The 20,491-nt window shown below is 46.4% G+C and overlaps 1 protein-coding gene across 5 annotated transcripts in view; it reads left to right on the top strand.

Moving 5' to 3' along the window:
* Positions 1-20,491, top strand: part of JAKMIP2 (janus kinase and microtubule interacting protein 2) — a 241,904-nt gene that overhangs the window by 207,659 nt on the left and 13,754 nt on the right. For all 5 annotated transcript variants that reach the window (XM_068277184.1, XM_068277182.1, XM_068277185.1 and 2 more), the window contains 2 exons: positions 1,163-1,366; positions 13,452-13,517. In XM_068277184.1, the coding sequence (XP_068133285.1) occupies positions 1,163-1,366; positions 13,452-13,517 (270 nt within the window). The remainder of the gene's footprint in view (positions 1-1,162; positions 1,367-13,451; positions 13,518-20,491) is intronic.

The following is a 20,491-nucleotide window of genomic DNA, read 5'->3' on the forward strand; positions in this document are numbered from 1 at the left end:
TTGGCTGCCTCCCTCTCTTATTGGCTGGAGAGAGGTACCAGCAGGAAAAAGAAGGCTTCTGATTGGAGGGCAGCAGCAACAGGGAAACGAGAAGCCTGAAGCTTCTAACTGTGTGGCTGCCCGAGGACTAGGTTGCCTGTAGCATACATAAGGCGCCGCCCTCCCTGTAGCATACATAAGGCACCGCCCTCATACATTTGCCACTTAAAAGAATTGCCTCAGTCTGCGTCATGGGCGAATTGGGGCTGCCTACATGCTATACCAACTTTTTTTTAAAGTATTGTTCTGTGTCATTGGAGAAATTCACAGCCTGTTCCCTGTGACAGGACATGAAGGAAAATGCTTCCAACCTGAAGGCAGACTACAAACAACAACAAAATCACACAGAAATTCTACCTTTTCAGAAGAATACCCTGTTTTCCCAAAAACAAAGCCCCAGCATGATTTTTCAGGATGTACAATATATAAAAATGTACTCCAAAAATAAGTCCTAGTTACAGTTCATAAAAAGTCAATTTGAATAATGTTCAGGTAGCTATGGTCTGCATGTGAAAATGTAAATTCAATTGGCATTAGAATGCAGCAGAAAAGTTAGACCCTTCACCAAGGGAAGCAGACATTCCCAAAAGAATCCCACCCAAGACACACCACAAGACCCAATGCAATAAGGGCTGGCAAGTGCCTTGCTCTCAGTAGATGGAGATTGTTGTGCATGAAAAAGCAATAAAATCACAAGAGATTCATAATGGAATTCAGGGTTTGGGAAGTTCAGCTGATGTTCCAGAATGTCACAACATGACTATATTTGAATAAATAAATGGATAGTGTAATGGTTAAGGGCTCTGCCTCTGTTCAGTAAGCCAGCACCTATTCAGTAAGGAGTTCTTTGGGCGAGATTCCCTAACACTGCTACTGCCTACTGAGTGCGCTCTAGTGGCTGCCTCACAAGCGCTTTGAGTCCGACAGGAGAAAAGCGCTATACAAAATAAATGAATTATTATATCAGGAATTATGCTTTCATTTTAGAATAATACAGCTTTTTCAAAACTAATAATTGTACAGCATGCCTTACAGATGTGAGTGTATGTAGAACTAGATTACAAGTAATTATTTCAGCTAATTCTTGCGGTACTTACATTGTTTCTGCCTCCTGATTCCACAGAGAATACAAGAACTAGAAGCTACATTGTATAATGCGCTGCAGCAGGAAACAGTCATCAAGTTTGGGGAGCTCCTGAATGACAAGCAGCAGGATGAGCTGAGGATGGCTGTGGAAAAGCTTCGGAGACAAATGCTGAGGAAGAGCAGAGAGTTTGACTGTCAGATCCTACAGGAGAGAATGGAGCTCCTCCAGCAAGCTCACCAGGTAAACAGCTTCCATTATACGCTCACCTTCTTGTATTTCTTCACTGCTAACCAGTCTCTTCAGTCTGAGGATACAAACATATTATTTATTGTTTTAACCAAACCAATGGACATGCAGAACAGACCTCTTGCTTTCCTAGCATGGCCCCAATCACACATGCCCATCTCCACCTTGTCCAGGTTTGCTCATTATGTTTCCACAGTGCACAAACCTGACCTCAATTGGATAACAGAGGTGCCAAACAGGATAAAATACTTTAAAACTTCCTAAATGGGGGGCAATGGATGACTTACCTCCCCAATAAGGACACAATGGTAACGTCAAAAAGCAAAAACAAGTTTTATTCTTACTCCAACAATCTTTGCTAGAAGTTTTAAAGTATTTTATCCTGTTTGGCGCCTCTGTTATCCAATTGAATATATGTCCACTTGTTTGATGGGTGTGACCACCCTTTTTCTGTCTACGGAGAGCGACATCTTAGCCTGAGTGGGGACAGGCCTAATATCCCCTCAAGTGTTACCAGTGGTTGCCTGCATCTAGCAACCTATGTTTGTGAGTATAATCTTATACAATTTAAATACGTAATCACCAAGCAACAATAATACACTATTGGGGCTCTCGATTTTTTCCCTTTTTCTTTTATACACAAACCTGACCTGCACAGCTGTGTCAGACAGTAGCAGTAGTGCTATACAACGTCACACACCCAGTCCCAAGTGCAGCGGGCACTGCCAGAGACTACAGGAATGCCAGCACATATATCCTATCCAGATCTGATCACACCCAGGCATAGCGTGAACCTAGCTAAAAACATAAAACAGACAACAAGGCTTATCCTAACCAGTTCAGCATTGCCCTGCATGTCTCACTGGCCACAGCTGCTAGCTGTTATGGCCCGTACTCACGGGCTGCAAAAATCGCCTGTCGCCAGCACACGTGAGCGTGCTAGCGACAGGCCGGCGACAGCTTCTCTTCAGGTCCCTCCGCGTACACACGCGGAAGAGGGACCAGCGGCGAGACGGAAGCTGTCGCCGACGTTCCTCCTCCCCCCGCCGGAAGCTTTATTCACCTCTATGGAGGTTGCTGTCGCTAGTCCGCGTACTCACGCGGACTAGCGACAGTTGCGGCGGAGGTGCGGCGGCGACTGTTGCCATGCGATTGAAACTTTCAATCGCATGGCGACAAGAGCGGCGGGCGACAGTTCGGGGTGCGCGCGTGTGCGACCACCCATACTCACGGGCGACCTGTCGCCGCAACACGCGCGCGCCGCGTGTTGAGGCGACAAAAGTCCCTCGTGAGTATGGGCCATTACAGTATAAGGTATCTGCAGCCCTTTTCCCTTCCAGATACCTTTTTTTTTTTTTTTTCACGCCAGAGCTCTGACCATGGCTCTTCTCCCACAGACAGCTGGTCAGAGCTCCCATCCCCTAATGTTACACAGCTCAGTCTATGGCAAGCTGTGACTGACCGGAAACAGCACAAGAGCCATCATTGCTCATTTCTCCGAAATAAGAGTCAAACACGTGAGGTGGGAGGAAGTTAAAAACAGGCTTCACTGTGTCTCTGCATGACATGCCTGGCAGCGCTGATCTAGTCAGCACTAGCCCTGCTTGTTTTTAATTTCAACTTTTAGTTGAGCTTTAAATTAGAGTTGGTCCTCTACTTACAAACAGCTTCTGCTCCCAGAGATGTTGTGCAAGTCCATTTTGTTTGTAAGTTCAGCATCTATTATTGAAATTGGTACTTTATGGGGTAGATAAATATTTATTGTTAGACACCTCTGGATTTGGACACTTTAATTTGCTTTAAACAACTTACAAAAGTTTATATATACTACTATAATATGTAATAACAAACACAGTAATCTAGATGTTATACATACAAACAAACAAAGTTGTGCTCGAGTATGTTATGTTTGTAACTGGGATGTTTGTAAGTAGGAGACTATCTGTTTACAATAACTATGTATACCCTCTTTCCCCGAAATTAAGACATCCCCCAAAAGGAAGCGCCAGCAAGAATTTTGAGCTTGCTCAAAATATAAGCTCTACTCCAAAAGTAAGCCCTAGCAGCAGTAAGGGGTAAAAAGTATGGCAACTTGTGTGTTATTACTGCTGCTCAAGTTTGCTTTCTTAAAACAGAAAGTATTTGTGATAATTCAGGTTGGAGTGAGCTCTGAGATGTCTCCCAGAGCATCACTGCTGAATATGCAAATCATCCATTGTTGTCACCATGGCCGTTTCTACGGCCATGCGGGGCGTGCCGCCGCCCGGGGCGCTGCTGGGAGGGGGGCGCTGTGATGGAGGGGGGAGCCGCAGCCACGGGGAGGGCAGCCGACCTCTCCCTCCCTTCCTCTCCCCGGGCCGCCCTCCGTGCGATCCCCCCTCGGACTGCAGAGTAATGCGCAGGGAAGCGCTGTGCATAACTACTCACCTCGCTGGCTCCAAGCGCTGCTCTCTCGCCGCCAGTCTCCTCTCTCTGCCTACACGCTGATACACACACACCCTGCTTCCTGTTTAGCAGCGTGTGTGTGTATCAGCGTGTAGGCAGAGAGAGGAGACTGGCGGCGAGAGAGCAGCGCTTGGAGCCAGCGAGGTGAGTAGTTATGCACAGCGCTTCCCTGCGCATTACTCTGCAGTCCGAGGGGGGATCGCACGGAGGGCGGCCCGGGGAGAGGAAGGGAGAAAGAGGTCGGGCTGCCCTCCCCGCGGCTGCGGCTCCCCCCTCCATCATGGGGGGCACCTACCTAACCTATACTGGGGCAGCTACCTATCTAACCTGTCCTGGGGGGCACCTACCTATCTAACCTATCCTGGGGGGCACCTACCTAATCTAACCTATACTGGGGGGCACCTACCTAATCTAACCTATACTGGGGGGCACCTACCTAATCTAACCTATACTGGGGGGCACCTACCTATCTAACCTATACTGGGGGGGCACCTACCTATCTAACCTATACTGGGGGGCACCTACCTATCTAACCTAAACTGGGTGGCAGCTACCTATCTAACCTATACTGGGGGCACCTACCTAATCTAACCTATACTGGGGGCACCTACCTATCTAACCTATACTGGGTGGCAGCTACCTATCTAACCTATACTGGGGGCACCTACCTAATCTAACCTATACTGGGGGGCACCTACCTAATCTATACTGGGGCAGCTACCTATCTAACCTATACTGGGGGGCACCTACCTATCTAACCTGGGGGGCAGCTACCTAGTCTAACCTATACTGAGGGGGCAGCTACCTAATTTTACCTATACTGGGGGGCAGCTACCTATCTAACCTATACTGGGGGGCACCTACCTAACTAACCTATACTGGGGGGGGCACCTTCCTAACCTATACTGGGGGGCAGCTACCTATCTAACCTATAGTGGGAGCATTAACTTATCTAACCTGTATTGGGGGCACCTACCTACCTAGCTAGTCTATACAGGTGACAACTATACTGGCTACCTATATTGGAGGCACCTACCTAACTAACTTATACAGGGGGCATCTACCTATCTAACCTATGCTGGGGGCAACTATTCTGGCTACCTATATTAGAGGCACCCTCCTAGCTAACCTGTACTGGGGGCACCTAACTATCTACCAGGGACGCCTGCCTATCTAACCTATACTGTGGGCAACTATACTGGCTACCTATACTGGAGGCACCTACCTGGCTAACCTATACTGGAGGCAACTATATTGGCTCACCTATGCCTGGCTACCTATACTGGGGGGGCCTTTAGCTGGCTACCTATACTGGGGTACCTATTCTGGGGGAATCTATACTGAGTGCAACTAGACCTGGCTAACCTACACTGCGGGCACCCATACCTTGCTTCGGGTGGGGGGGGCACAATTTTTACACCCTCGCCCTGGGTGCATTTTAGCCTAGAAACTGCACTGGTTGTCACTGTAAGCTACACACACCTCCAGATCCGCTGGAATGCAATGATGTGTCAGCTTGTTAATATTACAGAGCCACAATAACCCAACATGCATACAGACTGTTTTGGATTGATTGATCCTCATCAGTGCATGGCATGGATTAATATGGCTCTATGGGGCAGGACTTCAAACACCCAGAGGTACAGAATACCCAGCAAGCTCATGGTGAAACAGAACTCCTAGGAGTGTGTAAGGGGCTACAATGGACCTGAATGGATCTGGAGGTGTGGATAGCTTCCAGGGACAACAATGGATAATTTGCATATTTTAGCAGTGATGCACTGGGAGACATCTCGGAGCTTACTTCAAGCTGAATTATTGCAAATACTTTCTGTTTTAATAAAGAAACTTTTGTTTTCCATAGCATTTTAGTAAGGCTTTTAGGTCCATTGTAGCCCCTTACACACTTCCTAGGAGTTCTGGTTCACCTTGCTGGGTACTCTATACTGCAGCTCAGAAACCCAAGTTCCCATACTTCTTCCCCATAGGCTCAAGCTTGGGAACGCAGCGGCATGAAGCCTCTTCTTTCCCAGAAGAGGACACAGGGGACAGTGGCGGACGCAGAAGGACAGGGGATAGAGGAGGACACAGGTACAGAGGTGTACACCAGCAGGACACTAAAGGTACAAGGGGGACACAGGGGCAAACAAGAGGAGGATCCAGCAGAGGAAGAGGTGTCACAGTGGGAAGGCAGGAGGACACACAGCACAGGAACTTGTGTGTTCATGAAAATGTAAGACCTCCCCTGAAAATAAGCCCTAGCTAACATCTTTTGGTGCAAAAATTACTATAAGACACTGTCTTATTTTCTGGGAAACACGGTACATACATTGGTGAACTATACCTGTGGCGTTATACCTGTCCAGTATTGATTCAAGGAGAGCTCCCTAAATCCAATTCTATTACAAGGTTAGTGCAAATAAATAGACTACCACACACAGTAAAGGTTGCCATACACTGATCGACTTTTCTCATTAATATCTGTCCGATTCGATCATTAGATCGAATCTGCTAGAAATCGATGCTGCAAGTTGATTTTAAACTGAAATCGATTGATTTAGTCGATCACTTTGGACGGAAGTTTCTGCTTGAGCAGCAGTGTGTTGCTAGCGCTGTTCGATTTCGTGACACGCAATTTACACAGCAAAGGTTACACTACTGTCTCTTCGCTCCAGGGGCACCTGTGTCACATCACCAGGGATGAGCTTTCCAGAGGTTTACTACTCAAATTCAGAATTCAAATGAAGTCTAATGACTTCACGTGTGACCACAGGCAATGGGCAGTTAACTTACCCAGAAGTCTTTGCGGATGGATGTGTTCCATTACGCGTCTTAGTCGTAATGAAAGCCGCGTTCCATGACTCACTTCCACGCTTCCTTCTTTCGGCTTGAAAGAGGAAGCACGGTAGTGAGTCATGGAACGTGGCTTTCATTATGCCTATGATGGGCACTGGAACGCATCTGTCCCTGAACACTTCTGGGTAAGTCAACTCCCTGTTGCGCACATGAAGGTCATTAGACTTCATTTGAATTCGAGTAGTAAACTACTCAAAAGTGCATCACAATTGCTAGAGGCCACTAGTGGTCATTTAAGGTACGGTTTGCCCTCTAGCATTTAGTCATGGGAAATACAGATCCCCGATAGAGGAGACTCAGGAAGAAGCCCTGGTGGTAGAGAAAAGATACGTGAAGAACAGGTGAGAGTATTCGCTGTCTACACCGTACAGCCTGGTCAGGGGAGGGGGGCATAGCTGGGGAGACCCGGCAGACAGTGCACACAGATTTTCAATCTACCGGTATTTCATGCTGAAATCTATTAAGAATCTGTGTGCAGCGTGTGGAAGGATTTGATCAGATAGATTCCTCTCTATCTGTTGGCCACCTTGACCAGCGTATGGCCAAGCTTAACTCTTTAAAAACTATACAATTCACAATCTACTATAGATTTATTGACATAAACAGAGATGTTATGATGGGCACAGATTGTGTCCAACACTTAACTGCTATGGCTGGAGATTCTGATTTCATTCTACAGAAATTCTTTTTGAAGAGAATTCACAGAGAATCATGTGATCAAATATAATTAAATTTGTATGTTTCACTTCTGCTTCCTGTATAGGTTAAAGGAGGAAGCAGAAAGGAGACGTGATCACATGGCCAGTCTGAAATGGAAAGGATCCTCAAACCACTAGTAGTTAAAATGTGCATTATTAGAATATATCACACAAGGAAACAGACATACATATATATACACACACATATACATATACATATATATATACATATATATATATATATATATATATATATATATATATATATATATATATATACACACACATATATATATATACATACATATACATATACATACATATATATACATATACACACATATATATACATATATATATACATATATATATACACACACATATATATACATATACATATAAACACATATATATACATATACACACATATATATATATATACATATACACATATATATATATATATATACATACAGTGGAGGAAATAATTATTTGACCCCTCACTGATTTTGTAAGTTTGTCCAATGACAAAGAAGTGAAAAGTCTCAGAACAGTGTCATTTCAATGGTAGGTTTATTTTAACAGTGGCAGATAGCACATCAAAAGGAAAATCGAAAAAATAACCTTAAATAAAAGATAGCAACTGATTTGCATTTCATAATCCATTGCGGTGTAATGTGTTTCCAATGGTTTTCTTGGTGACTGTGGTCCCTGCTAATTTGAGGTCATTCACTAACTCCTCCCGTGTAGTTCTAGGATGCTGTTTCACCTTTCTCAGAACCATTGACACACCACGAGGTGAGATCTTGCGTGGAGCCCCAGAGCGAGGTCGATTGATGGTCATTTTGTGCTCCTTCCATTTTCGAACATTCGCAGTTGTCACCTTCTCTCCCAGCTTCTTGCTAATGGTTTTGTAGCCCATTCCAGCCTTGTGCAGGTCTACAATTTTGTCTCTGACATCCTTGGACAGCTCCTTGGTCTTTCCCATGTTGGAGAGTTTGGAGTCTGCTTGATTGATTGATTCTGTGGACAGGTGTCTTTTATACAGGTGACTAGTTAAGACAGGTGTCCTTAATGAGGGTGACTAATTGAGTAGAAGTGTCTAACCACTCTGTGGGAGCCAGAACTCTTAGGGCTCGTTTCCACTGTTGCGACGCGATTTCGCCGGCATCCCGACGCTTGTAAAAACGCATGCGGATGCGTTTCCGCATGCGTTTTTACCCGCGATTTCGCATGGCAGGGTGCCATGCGAAATTAACCATGACACTGCCAGGACAAAATAACATTGAAAAAGGTGCGAAATCGCACGCGAATCGCAGGTAAAAACGCATGTAAAAAACGCATGCGTTTTTCCTATTAAATACATTAGCGGCGATTCGCACGGATTCCCGACGCAGGCGAATTCTGTGGGTCCCGTCGTGCAGATTTGGCCCGCCGCTAAATCGCTCCCGCACGCCGCACATATGGAAACAGCCCCGGCCACTTCAATGTACCAAGCGAATCCGCATGTCGCCGCCGCATGCGGATTCGCTATGGTGGAAACGAGGTCTTAATGGTTGGTAGAGGTTCCAAAACTTATTTCACTCAATGGAATGCAAATCAGTTGCTATCTTTTATTTAAGGTTATTTTTTCGATTTTCCTTTTGATGTGCTATCTGCCACTGTTAAAATAAACCTACCATTGAAATGATACTGTTCTGAGACTTTTCATTTCTTTGTCATTGGACAAACTTACAAAATCAGTGAGGGGTCAAATAATTATTTCCTCCACTGTATATATATGTTACGGCCAGAACCCGAAGTCTGGCCACTTCGGGTTCTGGCCGGTCACAATGCGAAGTGGCCGCCTAATGCGGCCAATGTACGAAATGCTGCACAATTTCGGACTTTGGCCGGCCAGAACGCGTTATGACTACATGTGGCCGGCCAAGTCCCGAAGCCCAACTGTGCCGCTGTCCCCCTGGTGCTGTGCCGCTGTCCCCCGCTCTGTGTCCTGCTGTGCTGGCCCCTGTTCTCCGTTCTTCCGCTGGCAGCTGTGTGAGGACCTTCGTCTGCGAGGACCCGGGGCTGCCTATATGCCGCCGGCTGCAGCTGATTTCGCCGCCGCACTTCTCCCCGCTCAGCAAGTAATTGCTGTCCCCGCTGTGTCCCTGCTGCTGCCGCCTTCCCCCGTAGTTGTCCTCACGCCTCTCCTGCAGGGACCCAGGGCTGGCTGTCCCCGCTGTGTCCCTGCTGCCACCTTCCCCCGTAGTAGTCCTCATGCCTCTCCTGCAGGGACCAGGGGCTGGCTGTCCCCTCTGTGTCCCTGCTGCCGCCTTCCCCCGTAGTCGTCCTCACGCCTCTCCTGCAGGGACCCGGGGCTGGCTGTCCCCGCTGTGGCCCTGCTGCCGCCTTCCCCTGTAGTCGTCCTCACGCCTCTCCTGCAGGGACCCGGGGCTGGCTGTCCCCGCTGTGTCCCTGCTGCCGCCTTCCCCCGTAGTTGTCCTCACGCCTCTCCTGCAGGGACCCGGGGCTGGTTGTCCCCACTGTGCCCCTGCTGCCGCCTTCCCCCGTAGTCGGCCTCACGCCTCTCCTGCAGGGACCCGGGGCTGGCTGTCCCCGCTGTGTCCCTGCTGCCGCCTTCCCCCGTAGTTGTCCTCTCGCCTCTCCTGCAGAGACCCGGGGCTGGTTGTCCCCACTGTGCCCCTGCTGCCGCCTTCCCCCGTAGTCGTCCTCACGCCTCTCCTGCAGAGACCCAGGGCTGGCTGTCCCCGCTGTGTCCCTGCTGCCGCCTTCCCCCGTAGTTGTCCTCACGCCTCTCCTGCAGGGACCCGGGGCTGGCTGTCCCCGCTGTGGCCCTTCGGCCGCCTTCCCCCGTAGTTGTCCTCACGCCTCTCCTGCAGGGACCTGGGGCTGGCTGTCCCTGCTGTGGCCCTGCGGCCGCCTTCCCCTGTACTCGTCCTCACGCCTCTCCTGCAGGGACCAGGGGCTGGCTGTCCCCACTGTGTCCCTGCTGGCGCCTTCCCCCGTAGTCGTCCTCATGCCTCTCCTGCAGGGACCTGGGGCTTGCCTGTATGCTGCTGGCTGCAGCTGATTCCACCTCCGCCCTCACAGCTCTCCACATTAAGGTGGACCTGAACTCTTGCACAGTGTAAAAGGAAAACAGAGAAAAGCACCCTGTATGTATTTAGAGAGTTTAGCCTGTCTAATTCCCCCACACCTCTGACTAATCATAAGCACCCACAGTCATGTACAGCCCCCCAGCAAAGCACCCACAGCCATGTACAGCCCCCCAGTAAAGCACCCACAGCCATGTACAGCCCCCAGCAAAGCACCCACAGCCATGTACAGCCCCCCCAGCAAAGCACCCACAGCCATGCAAAATGCCCAGCAAAGCAAAGCACCCAGAATAGCCCCCCAGCCATGCATCCCCACCCCCCCCCTCATCTGTGACTAATCACCACGGTAATTTGATCTCTCCCCTGTGTCACCTGACTGCCACGGCAGATCAGCTAATTTTAAAGCACAGGATGTTAACTATATGTCTGCTCCCAAGCAAGCAGGAAGTAGACAAACTGCAGATTTATTGCAGGATTTGTATCAGCTGTAACTAAGAAATGCTTTTCTTTAAAAAAAGATTATTATGCTGTATCTTCCAGAGCAGAGAGGAAGTTCCGAGTGCCATTCATGGTGCTGGACAGGACCCGGGATGTTCCGGGATGTGCGTTTTGGACTTTGGCCGACTGACTTTGGCCGTTTCTAGAACTGGCCGGCCAATGTCAGAAATTCCCAGCATTTTGGACTTTGGCCGGCGTCAAATCGGCCAGTTCTAGAAACGGCCGTCCAATTCTAGAATTGGCCGATTTCTGGTTTTGGGCGTAACATATATATGACCCCAAAGTATTCTTGTCTGCAGTCTTTGAGAGGCCCAATTTGTTTTCACTTTGTTGACCAGCAGAAATTTGCATGTTAGGAGACATTTTATTCATTGGCAGTCATGAATCTGCTTGCACTTTCTTGACTTCTACCTGTCCCCCATTCTTGCATATGTTCCAGTGACTAAAATTCTTTATCATTCCTTGCAACCATCTACACGAAGCTGATCTGAACTACTTCTGATTTAGCACAATCCTCTGCATACTTTGTACTAATTCAAAATCCATCTATCAGAGTCTCCAGAGAAAACAAGTACCATACCACTTAGGCTTCGTGTATCGAAAGCAGTCTGCTCTCTATTTTCCCTGTACATCTATATAAAGTGTACGGCACACTCTACCAATGTCTATATCTATAGCACATAATCTGTAGAATTCAGTCGATGGCTGTAAAGTTTTCACATTCTATTCTCTCTGGCTTTTCATTGCAAGTCTTAGATGTTAGAATGACATCATATTAAAGACACTGTTTACAGAAGTGTTGTATAGCCTCTAAATCTTTATCTCACCCATTTTTCTACACTGAGGCTGGGTTCACACTATGCGTGTTGCATAACAAACGTGCTAAAACTGCAATAAAAGCTGTGTGTGTTATAACATACATGTTATTTCAAAGCCTGCATGCAGCGAGTTAGAATAATGTGATCCATTGCAATGCAGAGATGTGAATAGAACCATAGGATTGTATGGGCAGTGAGTTTACTTGCACAATTAGTCTGCAATGCAACATATGACTGGACTCTAAATATGGGAAAGGATCAAATTGGGTGTTGGATCAATGGCCACAACAACCAGCCCTGTTTCCAGGGGCGGGTGAGGTGGGTATCCGCCCGGAGTGCAATGAGAGAGGGGGGTGCAGTGATGGAGGGGGAAGCTGCGACCACACTGGGACTGAGCTGCGGGGATGGGGGCCCAACCTCTCCCTCCCTCTTCCCAGGGGCCCCCCTCCAACAGAGGAGCCGATTTAAGTGAACATCGCTTGGAGCCTGGAAGTAGGCGAGTTCCTTCTTCTAGGAGGCTTCCTGCTGCACTAACTCTGCAGTGGACCCCCTCCAGAGGGGGGCCCCAGAGAGAGGGAGGGAGGGAGAAGTGGAGTCCCTCTCCCTGCGGCCGAGTCCCAGAGTGGCCACGGCTTCCCCCTCCATCAACTATACAGTGGCATCTATACCTAGCTAACCTAGCCACTACTGAGGGCACCTACAGCTGGCTACCTATAATGGGAGCCAATGTTTGGCTGCCTATACTGGTGACTCCTATGCCTGGCTATCTATGCTGGAGGCTTCTATAGCTGGCTACCTATACTGGGGCACCTATGCTTAGCGACCTATACTGGGGCACCTATAGCTGGCTACCTATACTGGGGCACCTATGCTTAGCGACCTATACTGGGGCACCTATAGCTGGCTACCTATACTGGGGGCACCTATAGCTGGCTACCTATACTGGGGCACCTATGCTTAGCTACCTATACTGGGGGCACCTATAGCTGGCTACCTATACTGGGGGCACCTATAGCTGGCTACCTATACTGGGGCACCTATGCTTAGCTACCTATACTGGGGGCACCTATAGCTGGCTACCTATACTGGTAGCACTTATAGCTGGCTACCTATACTGGGGGAACCCATGTCTGGCTACCTATACTGGGGGCACCTATGCCTGGCTACCTATACTGGGGGCACCCATGCCTGGACATCTATACTGGGGACGTAGTATAGGCTCGGGTAGGGGGGCCCAATTTTTACACCCTTGCATTGGGTGCAATTTAGCCTAGAAACTGCCCTGACAACAATTCTTGACTTCAAACAAAAGTAATTCCCAGCTCAATTATTACTGCACTTAGCAAGTTTGCGAATATCCCTCTGGACAATAACTTTAAAAAGAGACCTTTTCAAAAATGAGGGTTTAAATAAGGTTACTGTTGTGACTGATTTATGCTTAGCAGCTTTTTTTTTTCATTAATCTGCCTTTAGTTTTCCTTTTGAAATTTCAGGTTACAGGACTGAAAAACTGTAGGTTTGAAATACTGGCTTTATATAATCATGTGTACAGTATAGGTTTGTATGTGACCCTTTCTTATAGAACATGTGATTAAATAATCTGTCAGATTTCTTCTATTTAGGACTTGCAGAGGTCAGTAACTCATTAATTCATCCTTCATTTCAGAGGATACGGGATCTGGAGGATAAAACTGATATTCAGAAGAGACAGATTAAAGACTTAGAGGAAAAGGTTGGTTGTAAAACATAATAGGTTTTATACTAGAAATACGACTTTTGTTCTCCTAGGGGGAATCTGTGGTTATGATTAAAGCACTTACAATGAGAAACAAATGTAATGTTTAATACATCATGTTTGGGTTACAAAGGGTTACACAAAGCCATAAATCATATTAAAAAATATTGGATAATACAATTCCCTGGCCTCTCTAAATTTAACAGGCAACAAAAATCCTGTAGTTTCAAAGGCACAATAGCCTAGGAGACTAAATATTTCCAATAGTATCCAGTGGACTGTTATTTTTACTGTAAGTATAGCTTGATGAGACTTCACAGTTAAAGAAACTCATTTTAATCACTTCACATGCAGAACTCTTTTCCTAATTCTCCTTTTTTGCCTCCACGGTTTGCTAGAGAGCTAAGTGTGCTGATTTATTTGAGTATTTGCAATAGAAAAAAAAGAGATCCCAGCAGTCAGATCATGCTAATTTCTTTACTTTAGCGGTGTAGGGAAAGGTTACAGCCTTTGCAAGGTTTTATTGCTGCCTGTGTCCCTGCTGGAGAGATTGTATGTTGTGTATGTGTGCCACTGACTAGATGAAATATGTCTAGACCAGGGGTCAGAAACCTTTTTGTCTGAGAGAGCCATAAACGCCACATATTTTAAAATGTAATTCCATGAGAGCATACAATAGGTTTCAAACGGACAGTAGGGCTCAGGTCCCTGTTGCCATGGTGATGTGTATACAGTTGGTCCGCCGGGCAGCGGAAGTGTCAGACACGTCTTCAGCTTCTCTTGGGTTTCAGCAACATCATCAAGTGACAGGCAGCCTATTGGGCCAATCAAAGTGCGGGGATCTCATTCTACAAAGTCACTGGACCTGACAGGGCCCAGAGTGGGGCAATTGGAGCAGCTGTTAGTTTTGGGGTAGTGCAAGTAAGTTATCAGTGCATGCTACAGCAGTTTTACTTGCACTGCCACACTAAGCTGCGCTACTTGAGCAGTGTAGCTTAGTGAATCAACTCCTACTGATTTGTCTGTGAGCCAGATGCAGCCATCAAAAGAGCCACATCTGGCTCCCGAGCCATAGGTTCCCTACCCCTGGTCTAGACTAAAATGTAACTTTCATTGGGTCATTAAAAGCGTAAGAGCATCATCCCATGGGTAGAGTACCTTCATGGTTATGATCATGGTGCAGATTATGAGGCGGTGTGTTGTTTCTTCTAATGCTTGCTATCTAGACCTACTAGTTAGTTCTCTTGACAGGATGGACCGTGAGGGAAAGGGTGGTGGGGGTGGGTTGTGGGCCAATTGTACAATGTTTTATGTACATGTGTATGGTTGTATGTACAATATTGAATAAAACTTATTAGTAAAAAAAAAAGCGTAAGAACATAAAAATGTATACCGTCAGTGTTGGCTGCCAAAGTAAATAAGTGTAATACAAGGGGTTCTTTGCTGATCCCCCCTCTCATTGTGCCTGTATGAGGCTTCAAACTCAGGATAGGGTGTTAGGCCTTGTTGCACACTAATTTAAAAGGAGTGTATTCAGTGCTATCTGTGTTCGTCTCCACGACACCCAAAACAGGTGGGCAAAATAAAATGAGGTGGGCCTAAAACACTGCATAAATACTGGGGAGGGCAAAGTGCACATAGACTTGTAACAGACAATGCACGATCCATTAAAACTCATTACAGTTAGAGTTTAGAGCTTTTCGGCTGGTTTAATCATGATCTATTTATTTTTCCTCAGCTGTTCTTAGCTAGCTTTTCATACATTATCACTGAATGTCCACCCGATGAAGCCCGATGAAGGGTGAAACATGTAGAGTCTAGATACTTCACTGTAATATAGAGAACCACCTGTACTTACATGTCTTTCCATACTATCTTAATGCCTATCTATGTGGTGGGGTCTTGGGCAGAGCAATGTAAAGGGTGGGCGCCCATAAAAATGAGGAAGTAGACAAAGAAACACGTGAACCGCGTTGTCTTTGTATAACGGTGCTTGAATAAACCTTACTTGATATAAACCCTTCTTTTTGTCTGGGTTGTGTCATCTGGAGAGGGAAGATACCTCGTTTTATATCATTTTTTATTTTCTATTAAACCGACATATACTGTATATCCCTGGACACCTCCACCTTTCTACATCACCTGTTTTTGGGGTTGTGCTGACAAAAAAAGGGTACCACTGAATACACATCTCCAGTACACTACTTAAGCCAGGATTAAAAAAAATATATATATTACCTGGGGCTTCTACCAGCCCCCTGCAGCTGTGGCGTGCCCTCATAGTCAGTCACGAAGCCTCTGGTCCGCCGCTAGTTTCAGTTTCGCTGACAGGCCTGGCCACACGTATCCTTCATTGTGTTCCTGTCCACAAAAGCATCCTGCACAGGATGCCACTGCGGACGGTAACGTGAATGATACGCATGGCCAGGCCTGCGCAGAAAGCCCGCCATCTCCAGGTCTGGCTTGTAGGCAAAAAACGAAACTAGTTGACGGCGGGGGACCGGAGGCTCCATAATTGACTGTGAGGCTCCATAATTGACTGGGAGGAACGCTGCAGGGGGCTGGTAGAAGCCCCAGGTAAGTAAAAATGATTTTTTATTCCTGGTTTAAGTATCCCTTTAATTGGTGAGAACAAGGGCTGGCAACACCCTATCCTGTGTTTGAAGCCTCTTACGGGCACAAAGAGTGGGGGGATCAGAAAAGAACCACTTGTATTTCACTTTTTATTTACTTTAGCAGCCAGTGTGTAACGATTGGTGTCAGCAAGCACAGATATTCTGATTATTGGTGATCTGCAGTATCACCAATAATACAGACTCTATACCTGATTATATGGTGATCTGCAGAATCGCCAATAATAAAGTATAGCGTGACACGATACAATCGTATGCAAGAGGGTGCTTGGTACAATAGAGTATCTCTATAGGGCACAGAGATACAACCTCCAGCAAGCTGGAACAGCAGACAACAATAATATACAGCGTAAATTCCAGTCTGTGGAAAAATCCACCACACCGTAATTCCTCAGAGGTGTGGTTACCTCTGAATGGGAACCCCGTGTGTGAGATCCTCCAAAGGACGGAGTGGAGGAGTGGAGGCCTTTAGCAGCAAGGGTTTGCTAGTGGCAGTTGTCTCAAAGAGGCAAGCCTCTGATAGAACCCTACAGTGGGAGACGTTCCACTGAGGGGAGAAAGGTCAGACAAAATGAGGTTCGGCAACAGATCAGGCGGCAGCAGTACAGAAACGTGAGAGAATAGTCGGAAACCAAGCCAATAGTCGATAACGGTACGGGCTGGCGAAGTACAGAATCAGGAAGCAGAAGAGTAGTCAAGACAGGCACAGAATCATACACGATAAATCAAACAGTAATAATATGTGTATATATTGGTGATAAACCAATATCTAACACAATATCAGATACAAGGCTGACTAGGTCTGAGTGCTGACACAGGGTATCGCAAACACAGACGAAGTGTGACTGCAAAGCACTTCCTTATATACTGCCTGGGAGAGAAGTCTCCACCCCAAGCAGCAACCAATCAGGGCAGGCAAAAATCGTCAGCTGCCCTCTAGGTCAGCTGACACGCTTCCTAAGGGTATAAAGGCGTGCCTGATGCGCGCGTGCACCCCCTAGAGGCAAGATGGCAGAGCCCTGATGTGCAGCACGCCGGTGAGTTTGGCGCAGTGCGCCCGGCGCGGATGCGGACATTTTTCTGCATTCCGCATTGGAAAGTCCGCATGCCGGAACGGATGCGACCATATTTCCGCAATCCGTCCGGCGTCTAGGAATTTTCGTTACACGGTGTCAGTATACACTTTGATGTTGTTACGCTTATGACCAAATAAAAGTTACATTTTAGTCTAGATAGTTGACCACGAGTACAAGAGGTCCTAGTCATGTGGCCTCAGTGTTGCATACGAATATCCCCTGTACTGATTCTTGGAAGATGTTGCAAGAAGAAATATGTGCAATCTCTTCAATGAACACACAGGATCGCAAACACAAAATGTGAGTTAGTTCATGGAAATTCAACTTTAAAACAACAACAACAAATAACATTTGTAAAGCGCTTTTCTCCCATGGGACTCAAAGCGCATAAGCATTGCTCCGACCATCGTGGTACAGAGGAAGAATTTTATAAGTCTGGAAATGCCAGGCTGAACAGGTGGCTTTTCAGTCTGGATTTGAATAGCTCCAGGGATGGTGCTGTCTTTACTGGGTGTGGCAGGGAGCTCCAAAGAGTAGGGGCAGCATGACAGAAGGCTCTATCTCCAGATTTTTTGAGGTGCACTCTGGGAGTGACCAAGTTTATAGAACTTGCTGATCTGAGGTTGTGAGAGGTGTGGTGCAGCTTCAGCAGGTCCTTCATATATAAAGGGCATTGCAGAAGTCCAGCCGTGATGTGATGAAGGCGTGGACTAGGGTTGGAAGATCCTCTGGGGGAATCAGATGTTTAATCCATATATTCATACTTTTTGTTTTCTCTTTGCTACAGTTGTGTGTACTATTAATATACACTTTGAAAACCAATTCAACTTTAATATGAACATAATAAAAATGCCAGGCAAACTGTTGGGCATGTTGGTAGTCAGGGGCGCCTCTAGCCTTCTTGTCACTCCAGGCAAGAAATCCTGTGGCGCGCCCCCCTCCCCCCCCCCCCCCCATAAAAAATAAAACAAAAATCATATACATTATAGAACACTTCACACATGATATAAGCCATCAGAGAGGGATAACTATGAAATGGGGCCCTAGGCAAGATAACACTTTGCCCTCCACTGATGGTCACCTGGCTTATTTAGTTAGATTTGGTGGGGACTAGCAACCACCAGGCCCCTAAACTCTCTCTAGACCCTAGGCAGCTGCCTAAGTTTGCCTTGTGGATGATCAGCATTGTATGCCATACAGCACATGCTGCCAGTATGCACCTCAAATAAATACAGCATCCACACTACAAGTTCCAATGGCAGTCACATTGCAAGATTGGATTATCAAGCAAGACATTCTTACTTTCAAAATAATTTTTCACAAACATTATGAGATATGCAGATATGTTACCACCTGTTAGGGTAGGACTAGAGTGGGTATATCATGACATTGAAGGGCTGATATGGTAAGGTGGTTTAAGGCCCAGTGCACACCGAGCGGTTTTAGCAGCGATCCGCCAACCGCATTTGTCTGTGAAAACGCTTGGCTAATGTATTTCAATGGGATGGTGCACACCAGCGGTTTGAGGTTTTTAGCAAACCGCAAACGTGCCTCCTGCTGCACATTTGCGGTTTGCAGAAGCGATTCTGCCTCAATATAAAGTATAGGAAAAATGCAAACTGCTCTGAAAAACGCTAGATCAGAGCAGTTTTCCAGGCGTATTTGTTACAGAAGCTGTTCAGTAACAGCTTTTACTGTAACAATATTTGTAATCTGCTTCACAAAAACACTCGGCATGTTTAGAAAATGTCTCTAAACATGCCTAGAATCGTTCTGAAATCTGCTCCAAAAACCGCTAGCGTTTTGAGGATCTGCTAGCGGTTTTGGTGTGCACTGGGGCTAATAGTTTGATTCATAATCCATTCTGGAGATAAGCACAGTGTGTTTGTAGTGTAAGTGATACAAGAGAAGAGAAGTAGAATGGAGGAAGGAAGGGTAGTAGAGGGTCAGAATTGATGACATGGATGAGCTATCTATGAGTAGAATAGAGGCTCAGTGGGTACCACTACTGCATTTTAGTGCTGAGTCCTAGGCTTGAACATTGGCCAGGGCAAAATCTGCATGGAGTTTCTGTCTTCAGACACTTCAGACATTTCCTGCATCCTAAAAAACATACTAATAAGTCAACTGGTTTACCCCAAAACAATCCTATATTGAAAATATTAGACTATAACTGTGGTAGGGATTAGATTGTGAGCTCTTCTGAGGACAGTCAGTGACATGACTATGTACTCTGTAAAGTGCTGCAGAAGATGTCAGTGCTATATAAATACATAATAATAATAATATGGTAGGACATTAGACTATGACTATGGTAGGATTAGATTGTGAGCTCCTCTGAGGACAGTCAGTGACATGACTATGTACTCTGTAAAGTACTGCAGAAGATGTCAGTGCTATATAAAGTACTGCAGAAGATGTCAGTGCTATATAAATACATGATAATAATATGGTCGGACATTACAGTTTGACTATGGTAGGGATGAAATTGTAAGCTCCAGTGAGCAGTCAGTGACATGACTATGTACTCTGTAACGTGCTGAAGATGTCAGTGCTACATAAATACACAATAATAGTTCCAAATGCTACTGGCTCCCCTGAAGAGTGCTCAGACTAGTGTACATAGTTGTGCACATTGTTCCCCAAGTAGCAGTTGTTTGGTCAGAGAGACAGTGGGAGAGGGAGCATGAGCAGAGGGTGAGGGCAAGCAAAGTTAAGCTCCACACTCACCACAGTGACTGCAACAACACAGGAAGATGGATCCAGCGAGGTGTCCCCTCATGACAGGCGTCCAGCGATTCATCTTCCTGCCAACGGGTATGTGAGATGTCACGTGACATTACAGGACGGGCGCGAACGAGAAGTCAAGCGACCTCAGTACTTTTCTTGATCCTCAGTGACGGTCACTTTTCACCACACAACGCTAAGCGATGTCACGACATCGTGTAAATGACTACTTGTCGCCCAAAAAAAAAAATTGATGAACATCGGGAAAATCGTTGGAAAAATCGTGAGGTGGTACATAGCATTAGAGAGAGGGCAAACAGACAGCATTAATGGAAATACATTATTATGCCATCTTCAATTATAAGTAGTGATGGATGTAATTACACACATTGCTTACATGTCCATTATCATTGTTTGAGCTTTAGATGCTGCCCTCCTATTCACTCACGCACAATGAAAGACAAAACCTGCAACCCCCACTGTGTCCATTACACACTTCAAACACTGTCCTGTTGAATTCAGGGAGAAGTGCAGG

The sequence above is a fragment of the Hyperolius riggenbachi genome, chromosome 3, assembly GCF_040937935.1.
Source record: "Hyperolius riggenbachi isolate aHypRig1 chromosome 3, aHypRig1.pri, whole genome shotgun sequence".
NCBI lineage: Eukaryota > Metazoa > Chordata > Amphibia > Anura > Hyperoliidae > Hyperolius > Hyperolius riggenbachi.